Source organism: Elephantulus edwardii, unplaced genomic scaffold, assembly GCF_000299155.1.
Source record: "Elephantulus edwardii isolate Elephantulus edwardi_28Jun2011 unplaced genomic scaffold, EleEdw1.0 scaffold00141, whole genome shotgun sequence".
In the NCBI taxonomy this organism is placed as follows: Eukaryota; Metazoa; Chordata; class Mammalia; order Macroscelidea; family Macroscelididae; genus Elephantulus; species Elephantulus edwardii.
Window position 1 is genome coordinate 5,040,324 of NW_006399891.1, and position 17,278 is coordinate 5,057,601.

The window sequence follows — 17,278 nt, forward strand, 5'->3', positions numbered from 1 at the left end:
TCATGCTTGGGAGGGTGGAGGGACAGTGCAGGAGGGGAAGACCCTCTATGAGGTGGATTGATTCAGTGACTGGGGTAATCGGGATGGGTGTATCGGAGACAGTGACTGGCACAGACAGAGCAGAGTTTAGGGCTGTGTACATAGGGTCGCTATGAGTCGCAAGCGACTCGACGGCACATAACAACAACAACAACAACAACAACAACAACACATGGATACTTGAGTCTAGACTTTATCATTTCTTAGCCATGTGACTATGGGGTACTGCTGCAGATCTTGGACCCTGGACCACTCTTGTCTAAAGACAAAAACAACAAGCCCATTCACCTCAAAAGAAGCAAGTCACTGAACATAAATGATAGAACAACAAAAGCTAAATCATGATATACAAATCAAAAGTAGTATTACTGTGCTTAATAGATGTAATATAAATAAAAAAGGAGGAAGGTCTATTGTCCAGAGAGCTGCACTACTATCCCAAAGGCCATTTTTATTTTCATGTTTATTAAAGGGAAAATGAAAATTCAACACTGAAATGGATTCTACTTGTATAACTGAAACAAGTATGTTGGAAGTGGTTCTGTATACACGCTACATAAAAATGCTGCATGATTTCTGCTATGGTATTCATTGCCTTAAATGGTACCTGGTACATGATAGGCACTTAATAAATACTGAATGACAGAATAATACTGCAACTTGATAAGAAAAAAATTATACTACCGTTATCAGTTGAGAATTGATGCCTTTGAACTGTGGTGCTGGAGAAGAGTGTTGAAAATACCATGGACTGCTAGGAGAACAAATAGGTTCGTCCTGGAGGGTGAAACCAGGCTGCTCTTTGGAGACAAGGATTCTGAAGCTCTGTCTGACATACTTTGGGCATGTTGCAAGGAGGGACCAGTATTTGGAGAAGGATGTCATGCTTGGGAGGGTGGTGGGACAGCGCAAGAGAGGAAGACCCTCGATGAGATGGACTGATTCAGTGACTGGGGTAATGGAAGTAGGTGTGTTGGAGACAGTGAGGTTGGCACAGGCTAGGACAAGAGTTAGGGCTCTTGTACACAGAGTCACTATGAATTGCAAGCAACTCGAAAGCACATAACAACAAAAGTAACACGAGTGTCAATTTTCCCAAAGTTTATCAAATCCATTTCCTCTTTTGTGAATGATTATTACTTAATGTTAGAAATGAAATTCTGGTTGAAAAAAAGTACAAAAACTATAAATTGAGTTAGTTACTGAGAACTACTATTTATTCAGTCTCCCTCATTTTAAATGAAGATAAATGAAGACCAAAAAGGCTAATTAAAAATCAGTCTCTATTCAAAAATACCTCTAGTTGTTTTTCTTTCTCCCTAAAGTTTTTGAGTTCACAGTGATACTTATGCATTTCTGGAGGACCAATTGACTTCTCAGTAGCTTCAAGGAGCTCAATTTTGCTGAGTTTGGCAAATTCTCCAACTTTGTCCTAGAACAAAAATGAAGTATCAGCAACTATTTTACTTAAGGAATATATTTAAAAATTTCAAATTAATAATTACATTTGTTAAGATGGACTTTATGAAAATAAAATTTACCCATATCTATTAAATGCAAAAGAAAATCTCAGTGCTTGTATTTTCTTTCAAATAATTGTTCATTCTTTCAAATAAAGAGATCCTTTAAAAGAATGTCAATATTCTTAGACTAAACTGTTTCTATATATTAGTATTTTTATATATGAGTATATAACTGTTTTGGGGAAAGGAAAAATAATTTCTTGAACCGAAATAACCATAAAAAAACTCCCTACCACATCAGTTAGAAGTTAATAATAAAAGGCAATATTAAACATCTACATTTAGAGACAAACGGATAATGCAAAATGCCTTAAAATCCATTAGCTTCTCATTAACTAAAATTGCCTCTGTCCCTTTAAAAATATTCATACTGCAATCCCAGAGGTGCACAGTTTGAGTCCACCAGATGCTCTGCTGGAGAAAGAGGGACAATCTCTTTTTGTACCTGTCAAATCTGATTTAACGGTACACACACACAAAAGAATAATTTTTTAAAAAAAAAACATTCACACTGTTATCTGGTTTAAGTTCTGGTGGCTTAGCGGTGAGGAGCTGTGCTGCTGATCCACAGGCAAGCACTTAAAATCTACCTGTTGTTCTGCAGATAAAGATGAGCAATCTCTCCTGTATGATTTACAACTACTGAAAATTCCCTAGAGGGGCAGCTATGGGTTGGTTCCAACGTGAAGAGAAATGAACAATAATTTAGTTTAAGAGTGGAATTTCATTGCCAAAACAAAAGCGTGCACCTCCAATCTGCCAGGAACTCTAAGGGAGATGGGTGATGAGTGATCTCTTCCAGTACGATTTAGTCACAGAAATTCAACAAGAGGGTCAGCTATGAGTAGGTTCCAACTCCCTGGCAATGAAAGGCAATTTACTAAAAAGTTAAAACATATACTACAAAATAAAAAATTATGCTCTCTATCATATACCTGAGGTAGAAACTGGCAAAGATTGCCCACTTGAATATTTAAGGCTGCAATCTGCTCTTCTACTATTTTCTGGGTTGTAGCTTTTTTGTTGATAAACCAAAACGACTGATTTTTTGCCACATCAATTTCCCGGGTGATGACAAGATTTCCAGAAGCCTTGAACCTAGTTAAAAAAAATAGCATGATATAGTAATAATATGCACATTATTTTGAAAATAGTACTTCTAAAATCCTCTGCACCAAAGGTTGCCAGATAGGAATTTTATGACGCCTTCTGTATTTTGGCCCCTCTGAAGAAAGAAACCTTGACATTAGTAATACTACATCATTGAACACATTAACATTTAAAATTCTCTAAACTGCTCAGTTAAAAGGGGGGAGGGGGGGAAGGCCAATCTAAATTCATAAAAAACACCAGTCAACTGACACATCTGGAGTTTCTTTTTCTTTTAATAATTATGTGTTTCTTTGTGTCACACACACTGACTGCAATTCAAAATGGGGTGGAATGTTCAAGTATGTAATAGTCAAACCTCAGTATTTCCCCTACTTGGAAAATGTATGAAAACTGTTACATAAATAATTCCAGAAATAAAAACCACCTGTCTGTTCAAGTGACCCTGGTTTCCTCAGCATTTTCTCCTCTCTTAATTCAGTAAGGACAATAGCACATAGTTAGAAAGGAACATTATGCAATATGGAATCTGAAAGAAGGGTATTTACTTACTTCCTTCTTACAGAAGTACTACTGTTGCACATCCCTCAGCTATCCATCTATCTTCTTCAATGGGAACCAGCAGCATATGGTAGAAAAATAAATTACTGGTCTCCAATGGCTAAATAACAAATGCTGTATATAGAGATTATGCTGTAATCTTAACACCTGAAAGCAGTAAAATTTAAGACCTTACAATATAGTTTTAAACTTTCAATTCCAGTGAACACCCAACAAGGTACTTTTACTGATCCTTCTGCTATAGATGAAGTCATGAGATATGACAAAAGTAAGGAATCTGTCCAGAATCCTAGTGAAGGCAGAAAATCAGCTTTTAACTAGAGGGGAGTACTCAACCAGGTGAATTTCCTGGGCTGGGCACAGGGTGGTGGGCTGTAGACAAATCTAGAGCTACCCAAGGTGCAGAATCTGTTCGCAAAGGCCTAGACGCTCTAGGAGTTAATGCAAATAAGAAAGACTACATCACCACCACTTCAAGAACAAAACTCAAACTCAAAGCTGTCCAGTCAGCTGTGACTTACTGCAATCTCCTGAGTTTCTGAGACTATCCATTTTAACCATGGGGGAGTGCCCAGCTTTCTCCTGCAAAGCCACTGGTGGATTCAAATCCTGGGGATGTTTGAGCTTATGTTTAGTTTATGGATCACAGCACCAGAGCTCCTGTACAACTAAGTACGATGACAAAGTACACTGTCTGTCTCAAAACATGCTTCAAATAGTGAATAACAATAAAAAAAACCTTCCCTGAACTCAGACATCTAGCCTCAATTATGAGAATATAGTTTTCTGTGCTTTAAAGCTACCTATTTGTACCATTTCTGTTAGAGTAGTACTAAGTAACCATAATACAAAGAAGAGGGGGGAAAAATACTGAAATGTGTGACAATTAAAAAAAAGTCATTAAAAATAAGTCTAAACATATGTGTATTTACAGTATTTTTTTTCTTTCTCAGAATTTTCTTTACCAGACTGAGAAAGATAATAAAAATTTAATCAAGCTGGTATCCATGCTGGTCTTTCAAGTATAAAACACCAGAGTGCTGGAATGACTCTCTTGTTACCCAACATGCTAGGCTTCTATTATCACAGGTGGCCATGGTTTCACACCAGCATGGTGACTGGTAACCTCCCTTGTATGGCAAATGACAGCAGTTTGTGAGGTATAGAAAGTGGTCATCCACCCCCATGTACTCCTTCAGATAGCATTCAAAGGCCATGGTGAGGACACAGACAGGACCCAACCAGAGTGACAGATGCTAGTGTAGTGGTTGTCAAAATGATGAACCATGTTGCCATCAATGGTATGAAAGAATAGGTGCCTATAACTCTCAAATACAACTGAGTTTACATTATTGGATCCCAACTAATCAGGAACTGTCTTATGATTTTCTAACCAGAACCCTGCAATCTCCTGTACGGATTAAATTTTGACCTTCAATCCAATTAGTTTTAAAGTCAAAAGAGATGCATCTTATCTTTTTCTTAAAGTCTCCTTCAATTATTATTAGCCTATTTGGTTTCCTTAATGCCTAGTAGGTTGTCCAGAACCATTCACTTGATTTAAGCCAAAACGTCGATGCGAGTCCAAACCATGCAACGGGGAGAGAGATGGGTGTGAACTTGTTGAGTCTGGTTTTAGACAGTGCTCTGTGAAAAATGCCTTTGCACTGTCAATTTCTCTACATGAAGATGCAGTAATATACTTGTGGTCAGTAGAGTAGAGTAGATGGTCAACTTAATATTTAAACACATGACCTCTAAAAACAGACCTTAAATCAGACACCGTAGATGTGCAGATTCCCCCTTCACAATTACCCACGACCAGGACTAGCCCACTCTTTGTGAGAAAGGAAAGACATCTCTTACACCTGGTAACAGCAGCCAGAGCATCCATATTATGATAATTATAACTGACAGTATAATCTGAGTCCAAAGTGCACGCAGGATGCTTCTGAGGTAGGGTGGCATACAAATTACGTAACACCATGGGACTGGGCTGAGTGAGACAACAGTGCCTGTGTGCACAGTTCAGACAAAAAGCCTCTGGCTACAGATGCATCACAGACTGACAACAAATGTAAACAAAATATTCAAGCAAATGGCATAAACTTACTGATTAATTCAGAACAATCTTAAATGCAACAAATAATGTCCTCAAAATATATAAAGCAAAAATTGAAAGGAAAACAAAGATAACTGATAAAGCTACAGTGGGGTAGTACCACCTACCTCTTTCTCAGTAATTAAAGAACCCATCCAATTGATCTTTAAGTTCATCAAATACAGACTCCCACGCTCAACAGCAGCAGAATATTCTCTTTCCAATAAAACAAGCAGCATTTACAAAAATCAAACCTCAATAAATTTCAAAGCACTGGTATTCCAAAGACTGCTGCTGTTGCTATGTGCCACTGAGTTGCCTGCGACTCATAGAGACCCTATGTACAATAGCCCTCTGCTCTATCCTGTGCCAACTTCACGGTCTCCGACACACCCACCCCAATTACCCCAGTCACTGAATCAATCCACCTCATAGAGGGTCTTCCTCTTTTGCGCTGTTGCTCCACTCTCCCAAGAATGACGTCCTTCTCCAAGGACTGGTCCCTACTTGCAACCTGTCCAAAGTATGTCAAAGCCTCAGAATCCTTGCCTCCAAGAGCAGCCTGGTTTAACACTCTCCAGGCTAAACCTGTTCATTTTCTCTGTAGTCCATGGTATATTCAATTCTCTTCTCCAACACCACAGCTCAAAGGCATTAATTCTCCTTCTATCCTCCCTAGTCACTGACCAGCTCTCTGACGCATACCAAGTGATTGCAAAGACCATGGCCTGTTTCAGATGCACCTTATTCTCCAGAGTGACACCACTGCTCTTCAGTACTTTGGAGAGGTCCCTAACAGCAGACTTTCCCCTAGAAATGCATCTTTTAATTCCAAAGACTACATTCTTTTAACCATACTACAATTAAAGTAAGTAACATTTAAAAAATAGGAAGCAAATCACCACCGCAGAATAAAAAACTTGCAATCCTAAATTCACAATAAAAGTGAGGGGAAAAACCTCACTCGAGACAGAAAACTAGAATGTCTATTTAAATTCATGCTGAGTTAAGTAAAATAATACCAAGAGTAAAAAGTTTATCTTTTATTGTTAATATTAGCAAAAACAGGGCTAAACTTAGTTTAAAAAAAAAACCATTTCGAGAAATTGGAAATCAGATGTAGGTTGACAAAACTGGATTCCTTCCATTATGGAAAGGGCAGTGTTTTATTCTTCTGGACAACTTGATACAAATGCTTCTGCCAAAATTACCATTCATTAAAAAAAAAAAAATTTTAAAAAAGTATTACCATTCATGGTAAAACATCTTATGGATACACCATGGAATCCCATTCTGTATTGCCCAAGATAAAGGATCTCATAGTAAACAAAGGGAGGCAGTGGGCCCATGCTCGTGAAATTCACTGGTCCTATCACGTTTCCGCATCATCTGGAAGCAGCTGGCTTGGCAGAATGATAAAATATGGTTTTAAAGTCATGGTACCAGTTAGGTGGCAAGAACAAGCAGGGCTGGGACAATGTTCTCTTACAGGCTGTCTATGCTCTAAGCTAGTGTTCAATACATAGTGCTTTTCTCTCATGGCCAGAATTCATGAATCCAAGAACCCAGGCATGAAAATGGAAGTTGAACCACTCACAATTAAGTGTTCAGGTCTTTTGTTCATAGGGTTGCTATGAACAAGTCGTCTATGACTCGACAGCATTTAGCAACAACAACAGTGAGATAGCTCTGTTGGCCTAGTGGATAGAAAGTTATGTTATCAAGCCAAAGATGGGTGACTTTAATCTGTGGCCCCCAGGCTACACTGTCACACTGATGTGTCAAATGTGATAATGGTTACCCATAGTGGGCAGTGTTTGGTGGAACTCCCCTATTAAAACAAGCTTGGAAGTAGGAGTGGCATCCACTTCTGAAATAGCTTGCCTCTGTAAACTCTATAAACTTGGAGAAACGATGAAAGTTATACAAGTGTTCAGGTCTTTCATTCATAGAGTCTCTATGAGTCATCTACAACTCAACAGCACTTAACAACAACAACAAACCACTTGTAAAATGATGACTTTTGGGCCTGCAACACTATGCTCTGTAGGTACTACCAGAGTCTTAGCTCCATAGAAAGAAATGCTGCTAGCAGGAGACACAACACTGATTCCACTGAAGTGGAGGATAAGAATGCCACCTACTGAATGGGCAAAGAAGCGAGTATCTGCAATGAATGATGTGTGATTAATCTTGATTACCAAGGGAAAATCTAATTGATGTTACATCATGAAAAGAAAGGAGAAAAAAAAGAGTATGTGTGGCATACAGAAGATCCTTTGGGTGTCTCTTAGCATTCAGCACTTCTACCTATGCTCTACAATTAAAGTGAATGGAAAACTATAGCCACACAATTCTAACATGACTACTAAACGTGTAAATTCTTTAAAGATGACAGTTTGAGTGGCAGAATTAAAACAAAACCAAGAAATTTACCCCCCACCCATCAAATTGTACAACTCCATTATTAATCTCCCCCTTCCCCTGCACATTCTCATCGCTCCGCTTCCACCCTCCCCCTTTGGATCATTATACTCATTCTACAAAAATGGCTTTACACAGTATTTATCCTTGTGGGACTGAGTTGGTTCACTCAGCATAATGCTCTCCAGTCCCTCCCAAGTTAGGTAATAATTTACAGAAGTCACTGCTTCTGCATGCTGCATACTATTCAATTGTGTGAATGTACCATAATTTTGGAGGCATGAATGGCGAAGCTTTGTCTCACATATATTGGACATGATGAGAGAAGAGAGGCTATTCTTTGGAAAGGGATATCATGCTTGGAAAAGTGGAGGGTCACTGAAAAGAGGAAGATCTCCAATGAGGTGGATTGACACAGTGACTGCAGCAATAGGCTTAAGTGTATCAGAGATCAGAGATGAGGTGGGCACAGGACAGAACAGCATTCAGGTCTGCTGTCCTTCGGGTCACGATGAGTCACACTAAAATTGACAGCACCTAACAATAACATCTAGTTGTGTTGTCAAATTGAATACGATTCAGTGACCCTATGAATAAAAGGCCTGAACTCTGTTCTATACTTAACATCATTTCTTTATGTTTATAGAGTCTCCAGAGAAATCTAGTTTAGGAAGTGGATGCCACTGCTGCTTCCAAACCTGAATCAATCTGGAAGCTCCTCCAAACACTGTCCATGATGGGCAACCATTATGGTATCTGACACTATGGCACAGTGTTCAGCATCACAGCAACTCCAAATTACTCAGTACAGCAAATAGACAAATGGCTGCTGTACCACTCAAAGAATATTCATCCTAATATTAATAAACCAACTTCTAGAATGGACCACTGCACAGGAGCCTCCAGGCCAGCCGCAGACAAACCCATCACTAACCACTGCTAAGTGAGACTGCTGTTGTTATGTGCCATCGAGTCGTTTGCGACTCACAGCGACCCTATGTACAACACACCTAAACCCTGCTGTATCCTGAGCCAACCGCACTGCCTCTGACACACCCAATCCCAATTATCCTAGTCACTGAATCAATCCATCTCATAGAGGGTCTTCCCCTCTTGCGTCAACCCTCCACCCTCCCAAGCATCCTCTCTAAGGATCTGTCCCTCCTTGCAACATGCCCAAAGTATGTCAGACGAAGCCCCAGAATCCTTGTCTCCAAGGAGCAGCTTGGTTTAACCTTCTCCAGGGTGAATCTGTTTGTTTTCCTGGCAGTCCATGGTACATTCAATACTCTTCCCCAGCAACACAGCTCAAAGGCATCAATTCTCATTCTGTCCTCTCTAGTCATTGTCCAACTCTCTGATGCATAACAAGTGCCTGCAAAGACCATGGCCTGTATCAGGTGCACCTTAGTCTCCAGAGAGACACCGTTGCTCTTGAGTACTTTAGAGCGGTCCCTAACAGCAGACTAGTGTTGTTAATTTTGAAGGAACATTCTTCTACTTTGTATACTACTCTTTGTCAATTTTCTGTACTGAGGTAATCTGGGTTTCCTTGTGCCACTGGGGTGTCAAATGCCATAATGGTTTCCCAATGTGGACGGTGCCTGGTAGAGGTTCCAGTTTCAAAATAAGTTTGGAAGCAGGAATGGCATCCACTTCCTAAACCACATACCTACCTATGGAAACTCTATGAAGTAGGAGAAATGGTGATAGCTATAGAAAGGCATTAGGTCTTTTATTCAGAATCACTAGTCATCCTCGACTCAATGGCGATCAACAACAACGTAGATATTGACAGCTCCTCAAATGAATTATCTTTGGCCTTTGATTTCAACAACTTCTTGAATCACCAATTTATATAGCTAACATTCTCATCTGAATGTTGACTAGGTATTCTAAACGTCAGTGCAAATTGCATTTAGTTTTGAAAAGCTGTTTTACATCTTAACATACTAAAAACGAAGCATGCATAGCATTTTACAGCACTGTTTAGAGAATGCATCTTAAAAAGACATCATTTGAGATTTAATGAAATATGATTTACTCCAAAATAAACTTCTGATTTTTCTCCCAAAACTTCCTGCAGCAGATTCTTCCACCTCAATTAACGGGAATCCATCTTTCTCCATTATACAAGCCATATACCTTGGAGCTCTCCTTGAAGCCTCTCCCCACTCCCCATCTGATCCTGAGTGCTCTTACCTTCAAACTGCATCCAGAATCTGACCACGTTTCACCACCTTCACGGCTACTACAACCTCATGCTAACTACCCTTCATCGTCCATCTGGATCATTCTATCAGACACCTCACTGATTTCCCTGCTATTCCATTTGTCCTCCTATAGTCTGTTCTCCATACAACAATCAAATGATCTAATTAAAATTTATTAAGATCATGCCTTTGTTCTACTCAAAATATAATGGCTTCACATCTTATGAAAAAATAAAAGCCAAGTCCTCACACTGATCTATCACACCTCTCAAGATGGCTGCTATGTTCAGATCTGATCTTTACCTATGTTCTTCTTGCTTCAACGTGATCCAATTGTATGACCCATTAGTCTGCCAGAAATGCTCTGCCTGCAAATATCTGCATGCTCCTGTCCCTGCTTTCTTCAGGTGTCTGCTTAAATCCCTTCTTCTCAGTTTTTATTTAAAACTATAAATTCCCATTCTGACATTTGCTATCCTCCCTTCCTGCTTTATTTTTCTACACAGTACTGATCACCACCTAATGTCATATTTATTTTACTTATTTGTCCTCCTACGTGCCCCCTAAACATAAATTCCATTGGTGTATAAATGTATAAAAATGCAAATTCAATGCCACTGAGTAGGAACCAAGTCATAGCTGACGCTCCAGCAGATTTCTGAGGCTGTAACCCTTCTCAGGAGAAGACTGCTCATCTTTTTCCTATGGAGTCTTGAGTGGATTTGAACTGTCAGAGGCACAGCCTTTGAATTAGCAGTGCAAGTTTCTATAGACTACTAAAGTTCCCTTGCACAGACTGCCAATCAATACTGCCCAAAGCATAAGCAGTCAGTAAGTGTTCCGTATGTGCATGCCAGAAATACCTTACTTAACATTCCACTCAACAAGCACTGGTCAGACTGAAGAACAGTAACAGTTCAAAAATTAATGCTAGGCTGCTCTGCATTAGGTATTCCTAAAGTCTGGAGGCCCCAGTAGAACAAGTGACTACAGTGTAACAACGTTTGGAGGAAGGAAACATCCTCTTGTGCCAAACCTGGTACAGCTCTGGTTAATATTAACTGATTAGGACAGGACTGCTAAAATTTTGAACCAACTCAGTGGTAATGTCTGTGGTTAGGAGATTAATGCTAGGAACCAAGAAATTTCCCTCCTTTCATGAAATAACACACCTGAAGCTTGATAGATGAAAACATAAACCAGGAATGCTTAAGATCATCTTTCACTCTAGACTTTTGAAACTTAATGCTTAATACTTAACTCTCTCTAAACTTTATCAATACAGTTGGCTTAGTAGATCTGCCTCTGTTTCAATGTTATGAAACTAGTAATCAATCAGTGGTATCAAGCCCGAGAAAAGAGTCTATTTGACAAGTAATGTTAAATTTCCCTACCATTCCACAGGAGAAAGGAGTGAGAGCCTTGGGGAAAATCCTTGAAAATTCTATGGGAAAGTTCCACTTTGTCCTGTGAGGCCACAGTGAACTGGAATTTATTTGACAGCAACAAATTTGGGTTAATGGAGTTTTTTCCCCTGACAAGTCAATCTGAAAGGAATGGATGGTCAGACATGATGTGTACTGCAATTAAAAAAATCTAGAACAGGACATTCATAACTGATCATATTGGGAGGAAAGGGACCAAAAAAAAAAAAAAGCAGAAGAAAGTTTACACACGGACAGAAAAAATAGTGGAGGGTTAACAGTAACAGGAGGAAAGAGGGAGGAGAGATCAGTGAGTGGACGGGGGTGGTGAACAGTGACTAGTGTGTAATACTCCACAACAATACACAATTCATGTCCTCTCTCATCATAATACTGAATGTTATTCTTAAATGCTTCCAAGTGCAGAGGGTAAAAAAAACACTCATTAAAAAAACAAAAACCTCATCATTTTGAACTTCTGATAATCTGTACTTTCTAAACTTTTATGTTTGTAAATTACTTATTCAATTTCCTTGTTCCATTTTTCTATTAGGTTGTTTACATAACTAAACAAATTATTTTAATAACTTAAAAGTTTATATTATGCTACTGATACAGCAATAATTCTCTCTCATCTGTCATTAATGTTTTAACTATGGCTCTGTTATTTTTAATTAGACTTGTATATCCTCTAAATTTCATATCTTTCTGCTTTGGGCTATTAAGTATCTGTTGTGATTAGAAATAATTTCCTCATTCGTAAGATTTTTTAAATATTCACATTTTCCCTACCATCTTCAGAGCTACATATTTTTACACTCTGCTAGTTTTATTTTGTGTGTGTAGACAGAAAATTAGGAGCAAACTCTCTCAATCTAGTTTACTAATTTTAAATGCTATACTTAATTAGGCATGCACCTTTATGGTCCGTTAAATTCTTACACGCATTTCAATCTGCTTCTAGAGTCTCTATTCTTCTCCTCTAATGTTCTATGCCAGTGCTAGACCAATTTACACCAACAGGAACAATACATTCCACCTAGTACATAAGAGGTTTTTTTCATTATTTTTCTTTTTTCCAAAACTTTTTGGGTTTTCTGGTATATGTATTCTTCCAGAGAACTAGAATCAACTTCTAAACTTATGTTTTTAGGCTCTGACTGTGAGTGCACATTTATACATTCATTTGGGGAGGAATGACATGTTAATAATATTAACTTTATCTTTTCTAGGGATAGAGTATGCATCTTTATACAGGCCTTAAGTTTTATATCGCTCAGAAAAGTTCTCTTATATCTTAATAAGTTGAACATAGCCTTTGCTACTAATTTTATTTATGTATGGGCCTGTTTCTCATTTGTATAATTTAAATATTCCATTAACTCTTGTGTAAAAGATTAGAATACCAGGTTTTCCTCCCATATTCTATAAAACTATAGGACTATCAGATGATATTTAAGAACTTGTACACCTCAAAAGAAGGGAGCTCTGGTGGCTTAATAGTAAGGAATTACACTGCCAAAATAAAGGTATACAGTTAGAATCCATGAGGTGCTCTGCAGGAGAAAGTTGGGGAATCTTTTCCTGTGCTATTTACTGGCTCTGAAAACCGGCTAGGGGGTCAGCTATGGGTCAGTTCTGATTCGATGGTACATCACCACAACCATCTCAGTAACAACATCTCAAAGAAGCTGCAATCCAAACAGAGCAAAGGAATACTATAAGGCTTAAAATCAAGAAAGGTGTGCTTTAGGGCTGTATCCTTTCTCCATACCTATTCAATTTGTACACTGAGCAAATCATTTGAGAAGCTGGACTTAATGAAGAATGTGGCATCAGCATCAGAGGAAGACTCATCAACAACCTGTATTGTGTGGATGATCAAGCCTTGCTTGCTGAACATGAGTGGGACCTGAAACATTGTTGAAACTACAGTCTTCAACATGGCTTACATCTCAACACCAAGAAGACAAAAATCCTTACCTGTGCTAATAGGCAGTATCATGATCAATGGAGACAAGACTGAAATTGTCAAGGATCTCATCTTATTTGAACCACAATCAACACTCCTGGTGCCATAGTCAAGAAGTCAAAAGACATACTGCATTGGGAAACTCTAATGTCAAGGGTCTCTCCAATGTACTAAGGAGTAATGATGTTAGTTTGAAGACTAATGTGTGGCTAATTCTTTTCAATCACTTCTAAGCTTAGGACAATGAATAAGGAGGGAAGAAGAATTTTTAAAAAAGAAGAAGAAACACCTTTAAAGTCATGGTTTTAGAGAAGAAAATATCCCATGGACTGCCTTGGGGGAAGCGTGACCACAGAGTGCTTCTTAGGGGCAAGGGTGGTGAAGCTCCATCTCACATACTCTTGGCATGTTCTTAGAAGGAGCTACTCCCTGGAAAGGGACATCATGATTGGAAAGGTGGACGGTTAAGTAAAAGAGAGGAAGATCCTCAACGTGATCGCCTGTCACAGTAACTTCAGCAATGGACAGGGAAGTATTCTTAGCAAGTCTGCTCTCATCTCACACTGACTCAAAGAGGAGCACACACCCATGCCTAAAATAAAGATAAGGCAAGAGGGCTGGACTCAGGCCAATGTGATTTATCTTCTGGGTCCAGTCAGGGTTCTGTTAGGAATAAGGCTAAGGGTGTAAAGGGTTTTTCTAAAGGTAACAGAGAAGTCAAGAGCCTAGTGAAAATAAGCCTTTCCTCCTCTTCCCCTAAGGCAATCTAACAATCTTTAAGCAGCCCTGTGGGTTGTATCTCCTCCCTGCCCTCAGCAGCCCCTCACAGGCAATGAGTGACATCTGCTATAAAAAGGTGTAGTTCATTATACGAAAAGGCAGCGTTTTTGCCAAAGGGAACACAAAACAGAGTCTCTGCATTTCACAAAAGTTTAATTTGTCCACTGACTCATATATAATTCAATTAAAGTCTGTGGTGTCTTCCTGAAAAGTATATGTGCCCTCAAGCAATTTTGGATTCAGTATCTTAAAGCTGTCTTTCATAAAATGAGTTTTTAGGAAACTGAGAGGAAAATTTTGCATAACTGCTTATAAAAATTATTATACAGAAAAGTTATCTTTCTAAAAATTCTCTACAGATAATCTAAAATGTTAGTAATTATGTATAAAAGAGTTAAAGAATATATATAAAAAAACAGATGGACAAATATAGACATATTTATATACCAGGAGCTGTGGTGGCCTAGTGGTAAGAAGCTGTGCTGCTATCCTGGAGGTACATAGTTCAAAACTACCAACTCCTCCATGAGAGAAAGATGGTCACTCTCCTCCAAGGTGATTAAACTGCCTCTGAAAATTCACTGGATGGTCAGCTACGAGTCAGTTCTGACTTGACGATACACAACAACAACAATGTAAATGTCTACTTATCAATCCATCATCTATCTGTATGTATGTATTCTCTTTTTCTCTCTCTCCCTCCCTTTCTTTCTCTGACAATGAACTGGCCTCATCACTTTCTTCAGAAACCGCTATCCAAAGTGGTAAACTAAGAATATCTTGGTTTGAGGAAAAAAATTAAATAATTACTGATTTCTTTGAAAAGGGACATGGTGACAGAAATGCTGAAATAAATGTGTCAAATTACTGACAGTGGTTATTTCTGAAGTAGAATTATGGTAAGGTTTCATTTCCAGCATTATACATATTTTTACTGTTTGAATTTTTTTTAAAAAAAATAAGCAAATGTTACTTTCAAAGCCAGCAAAAAAATGGGTATTTTAAATTTATTAAAAGTATTTCAACTTCCTAATGAATCCTTAAGTAAAGCCATTTTTCTATTTCATTACCTCCAAAAAACTATTACTTTCTTAAGAATTTTTCCAAATGAAAATTCTTAAATCTAGATTTTACATTTACAAGTTGGAAAAAAACAAAGACATTGTTTGGATGAAGTATTTTAAAAACATTACTTCTCCTTTTTATGCCATAATGTTGTATTACTATTCTTTTCTAACATCATAAAAAAAAAAGTCTTGATACAAACTAAAAAATTAGGCAGGAAAAGCAGTTCGAGCACCTTCATCACTTACAATTCGATTTCAACCACGCCTTTCGAACAGCCCCGCTTCACAAAAAAGCCAACCTAAGACAAAAAAGAAAAAGTCAGGTATATGATGACATTCCTGGGTTAACAATCAGAGATGTGTGAAGTTACTCATTTGTAAGCGTCAGATTCTTTCACTAACTTCTCTCTTTGCCCTTTCTCCTCTCCTATAAGCCGTGGGCCCATCCTGGTGCAGCAATGGTAAAGCATTCAGTTGCTAACAGGAAGGTTAGGAACTGATCCTATCAGCTGTTCTGCAGGGAAAAAAAGACTTAGCACTTTGCTCCTGTAAAAACGAGAGCTATTTCTTATAATATGCAACCAGGATGAGTTGAAAACCAATTTGATGGCATCTAACAAGTTGCTTCCTCAAAAAAAAACCTTCCCAACAATAATCCTCAATACCCAGCTAACTCACTGGCATTGGTTGGAGATGATTCAGCTACAAGAGACAAGTGCTCATCTCAGTCAATGCAATTGCTGATAGGTGTGAACCACCAGAGGCACCGTCCTGGGGTTCCCAGCACAGTTTCCTACACACTATTCCACCAGAGCTCCCTACACACTGTACGTCAGAAGTGACTCACAGCTGACCCTCCAGTGCATTTTCCGAGGTAGTTAATCACAATAGAGACTACCTATCTTTCTCCCATGAAACAGTAGGCAGATTTGAATCAATTATCTTTGGGTTAAAGTACAACTATTTACCACTATGCCACAGAACTTCCTTACAATATTACTAGCTATCCTTTATTTAATGGCACGGTGGTGACCCTGATGGCATAGTTCACTATGTACCGGACTGCTCGTCAAAAAGTCTCCTCCGGTAAAGATTTACACTTTGGACACTTGATGGAGGGTCACTGTCAGAACCAATTTGAAGACAGAAAGTTTAGTTGGGTGTGGTCATGTATTAGGCAGTTAGCCACTTAACAGAAATGGCGATAAAGCAAATGCACAGCAAAAATGTCCAACTAGGTAATACACCTCAGTGTTCCATTCCATTCTCAACAGCAACTATTAACAATTCACCTTGAGCTGGTGAACTTAACAACTACATTAATCTTTCTCAGAGAAGTGATAAAAAGAGTCCATGGAAAAATGGGTCCTACTGTGTGATCACCAAGATGACACAAACCTTTCAAGTATTAGTGAAGAACTGACTGGTATGTCAGCTCATTTTCAGCAGTGGTATCATAACAACTTACATTGTAATATAGAGTATGTGAGCTAGTTTCTGTGTAAATGAGAGTAAGCATGGAAATGTGCTGCAGGTCTATTCAGATTAAATTTTAAATTGGCTATAAGTAATTTTTAAAAAGACAGTACTAATATGTTTTTAAAATGCAGTATCTGTGACACATAAAGTGAATGATAATAAAAAAATTTTAAAAAATACAAAACACAACTTAAAGCAAATAATTATCTTTTTAACAGAGATGATAGTGAAGATGACAATTACAACCACAGTAACTAATATTACTTACTAAATGCTATTGTAAATAAGAATTGTAAAGGCCAAGGTCATTTAATAGCAATTAAAATTGCTATGCATCAGAAAGCTGAACAATGACTAAGGATGACAGAATTGATGCCTTTAAGCTATGATGCTGGAGAAGAGTATGGAACACACACACCATGGACCACCAAGAGAACAAACAGGTCTGTCATAGAGAGGGTGAAACCAAGTTTCTCCTTGAAGGTTAGGATTTTTTTTTTATTATTTTAATTTATTTATTTTTCATTTCAATGAACATCTACAGAGATTTTGGAATTCCATTCATTCATTGTTGCACCCTTCTCC

At 38.3% G+C, this 17,278-nt stretch overlaps 1 protein-coding gene across 1 annotated transcript in view; it reads right to left on the reverse strand.

Annotated features, from left to right (window-relative positions):
• The window catches only part of SMC5 (structural maintenance of chromosomes 5), a 118,408-nt gene that overhangs the window by 72,128 nt on the left and 29,002 nt on the right, over window positions 1–17,278 (reverse strand). The window contains exons 3-5 of the mRNA XM_006894404.1: window positions 15,461–15,513; window positions 2,498–2,660; window positions 1,337–1,471 (exon numbers count right to left, since the gene is read on the reverse strand). Coding sequence (XP_006894466.1) covers window positions 1,337–1,471; window positions 2,498–2,660; window positions 15,461–15,513 — 351 coding nt within the window. The remainder of the gene's footprint in view (window positions 1–1,336; window positions 1,472–2,497; window positions 2,661–15,460; window positions 15,514–17,278) is intronic.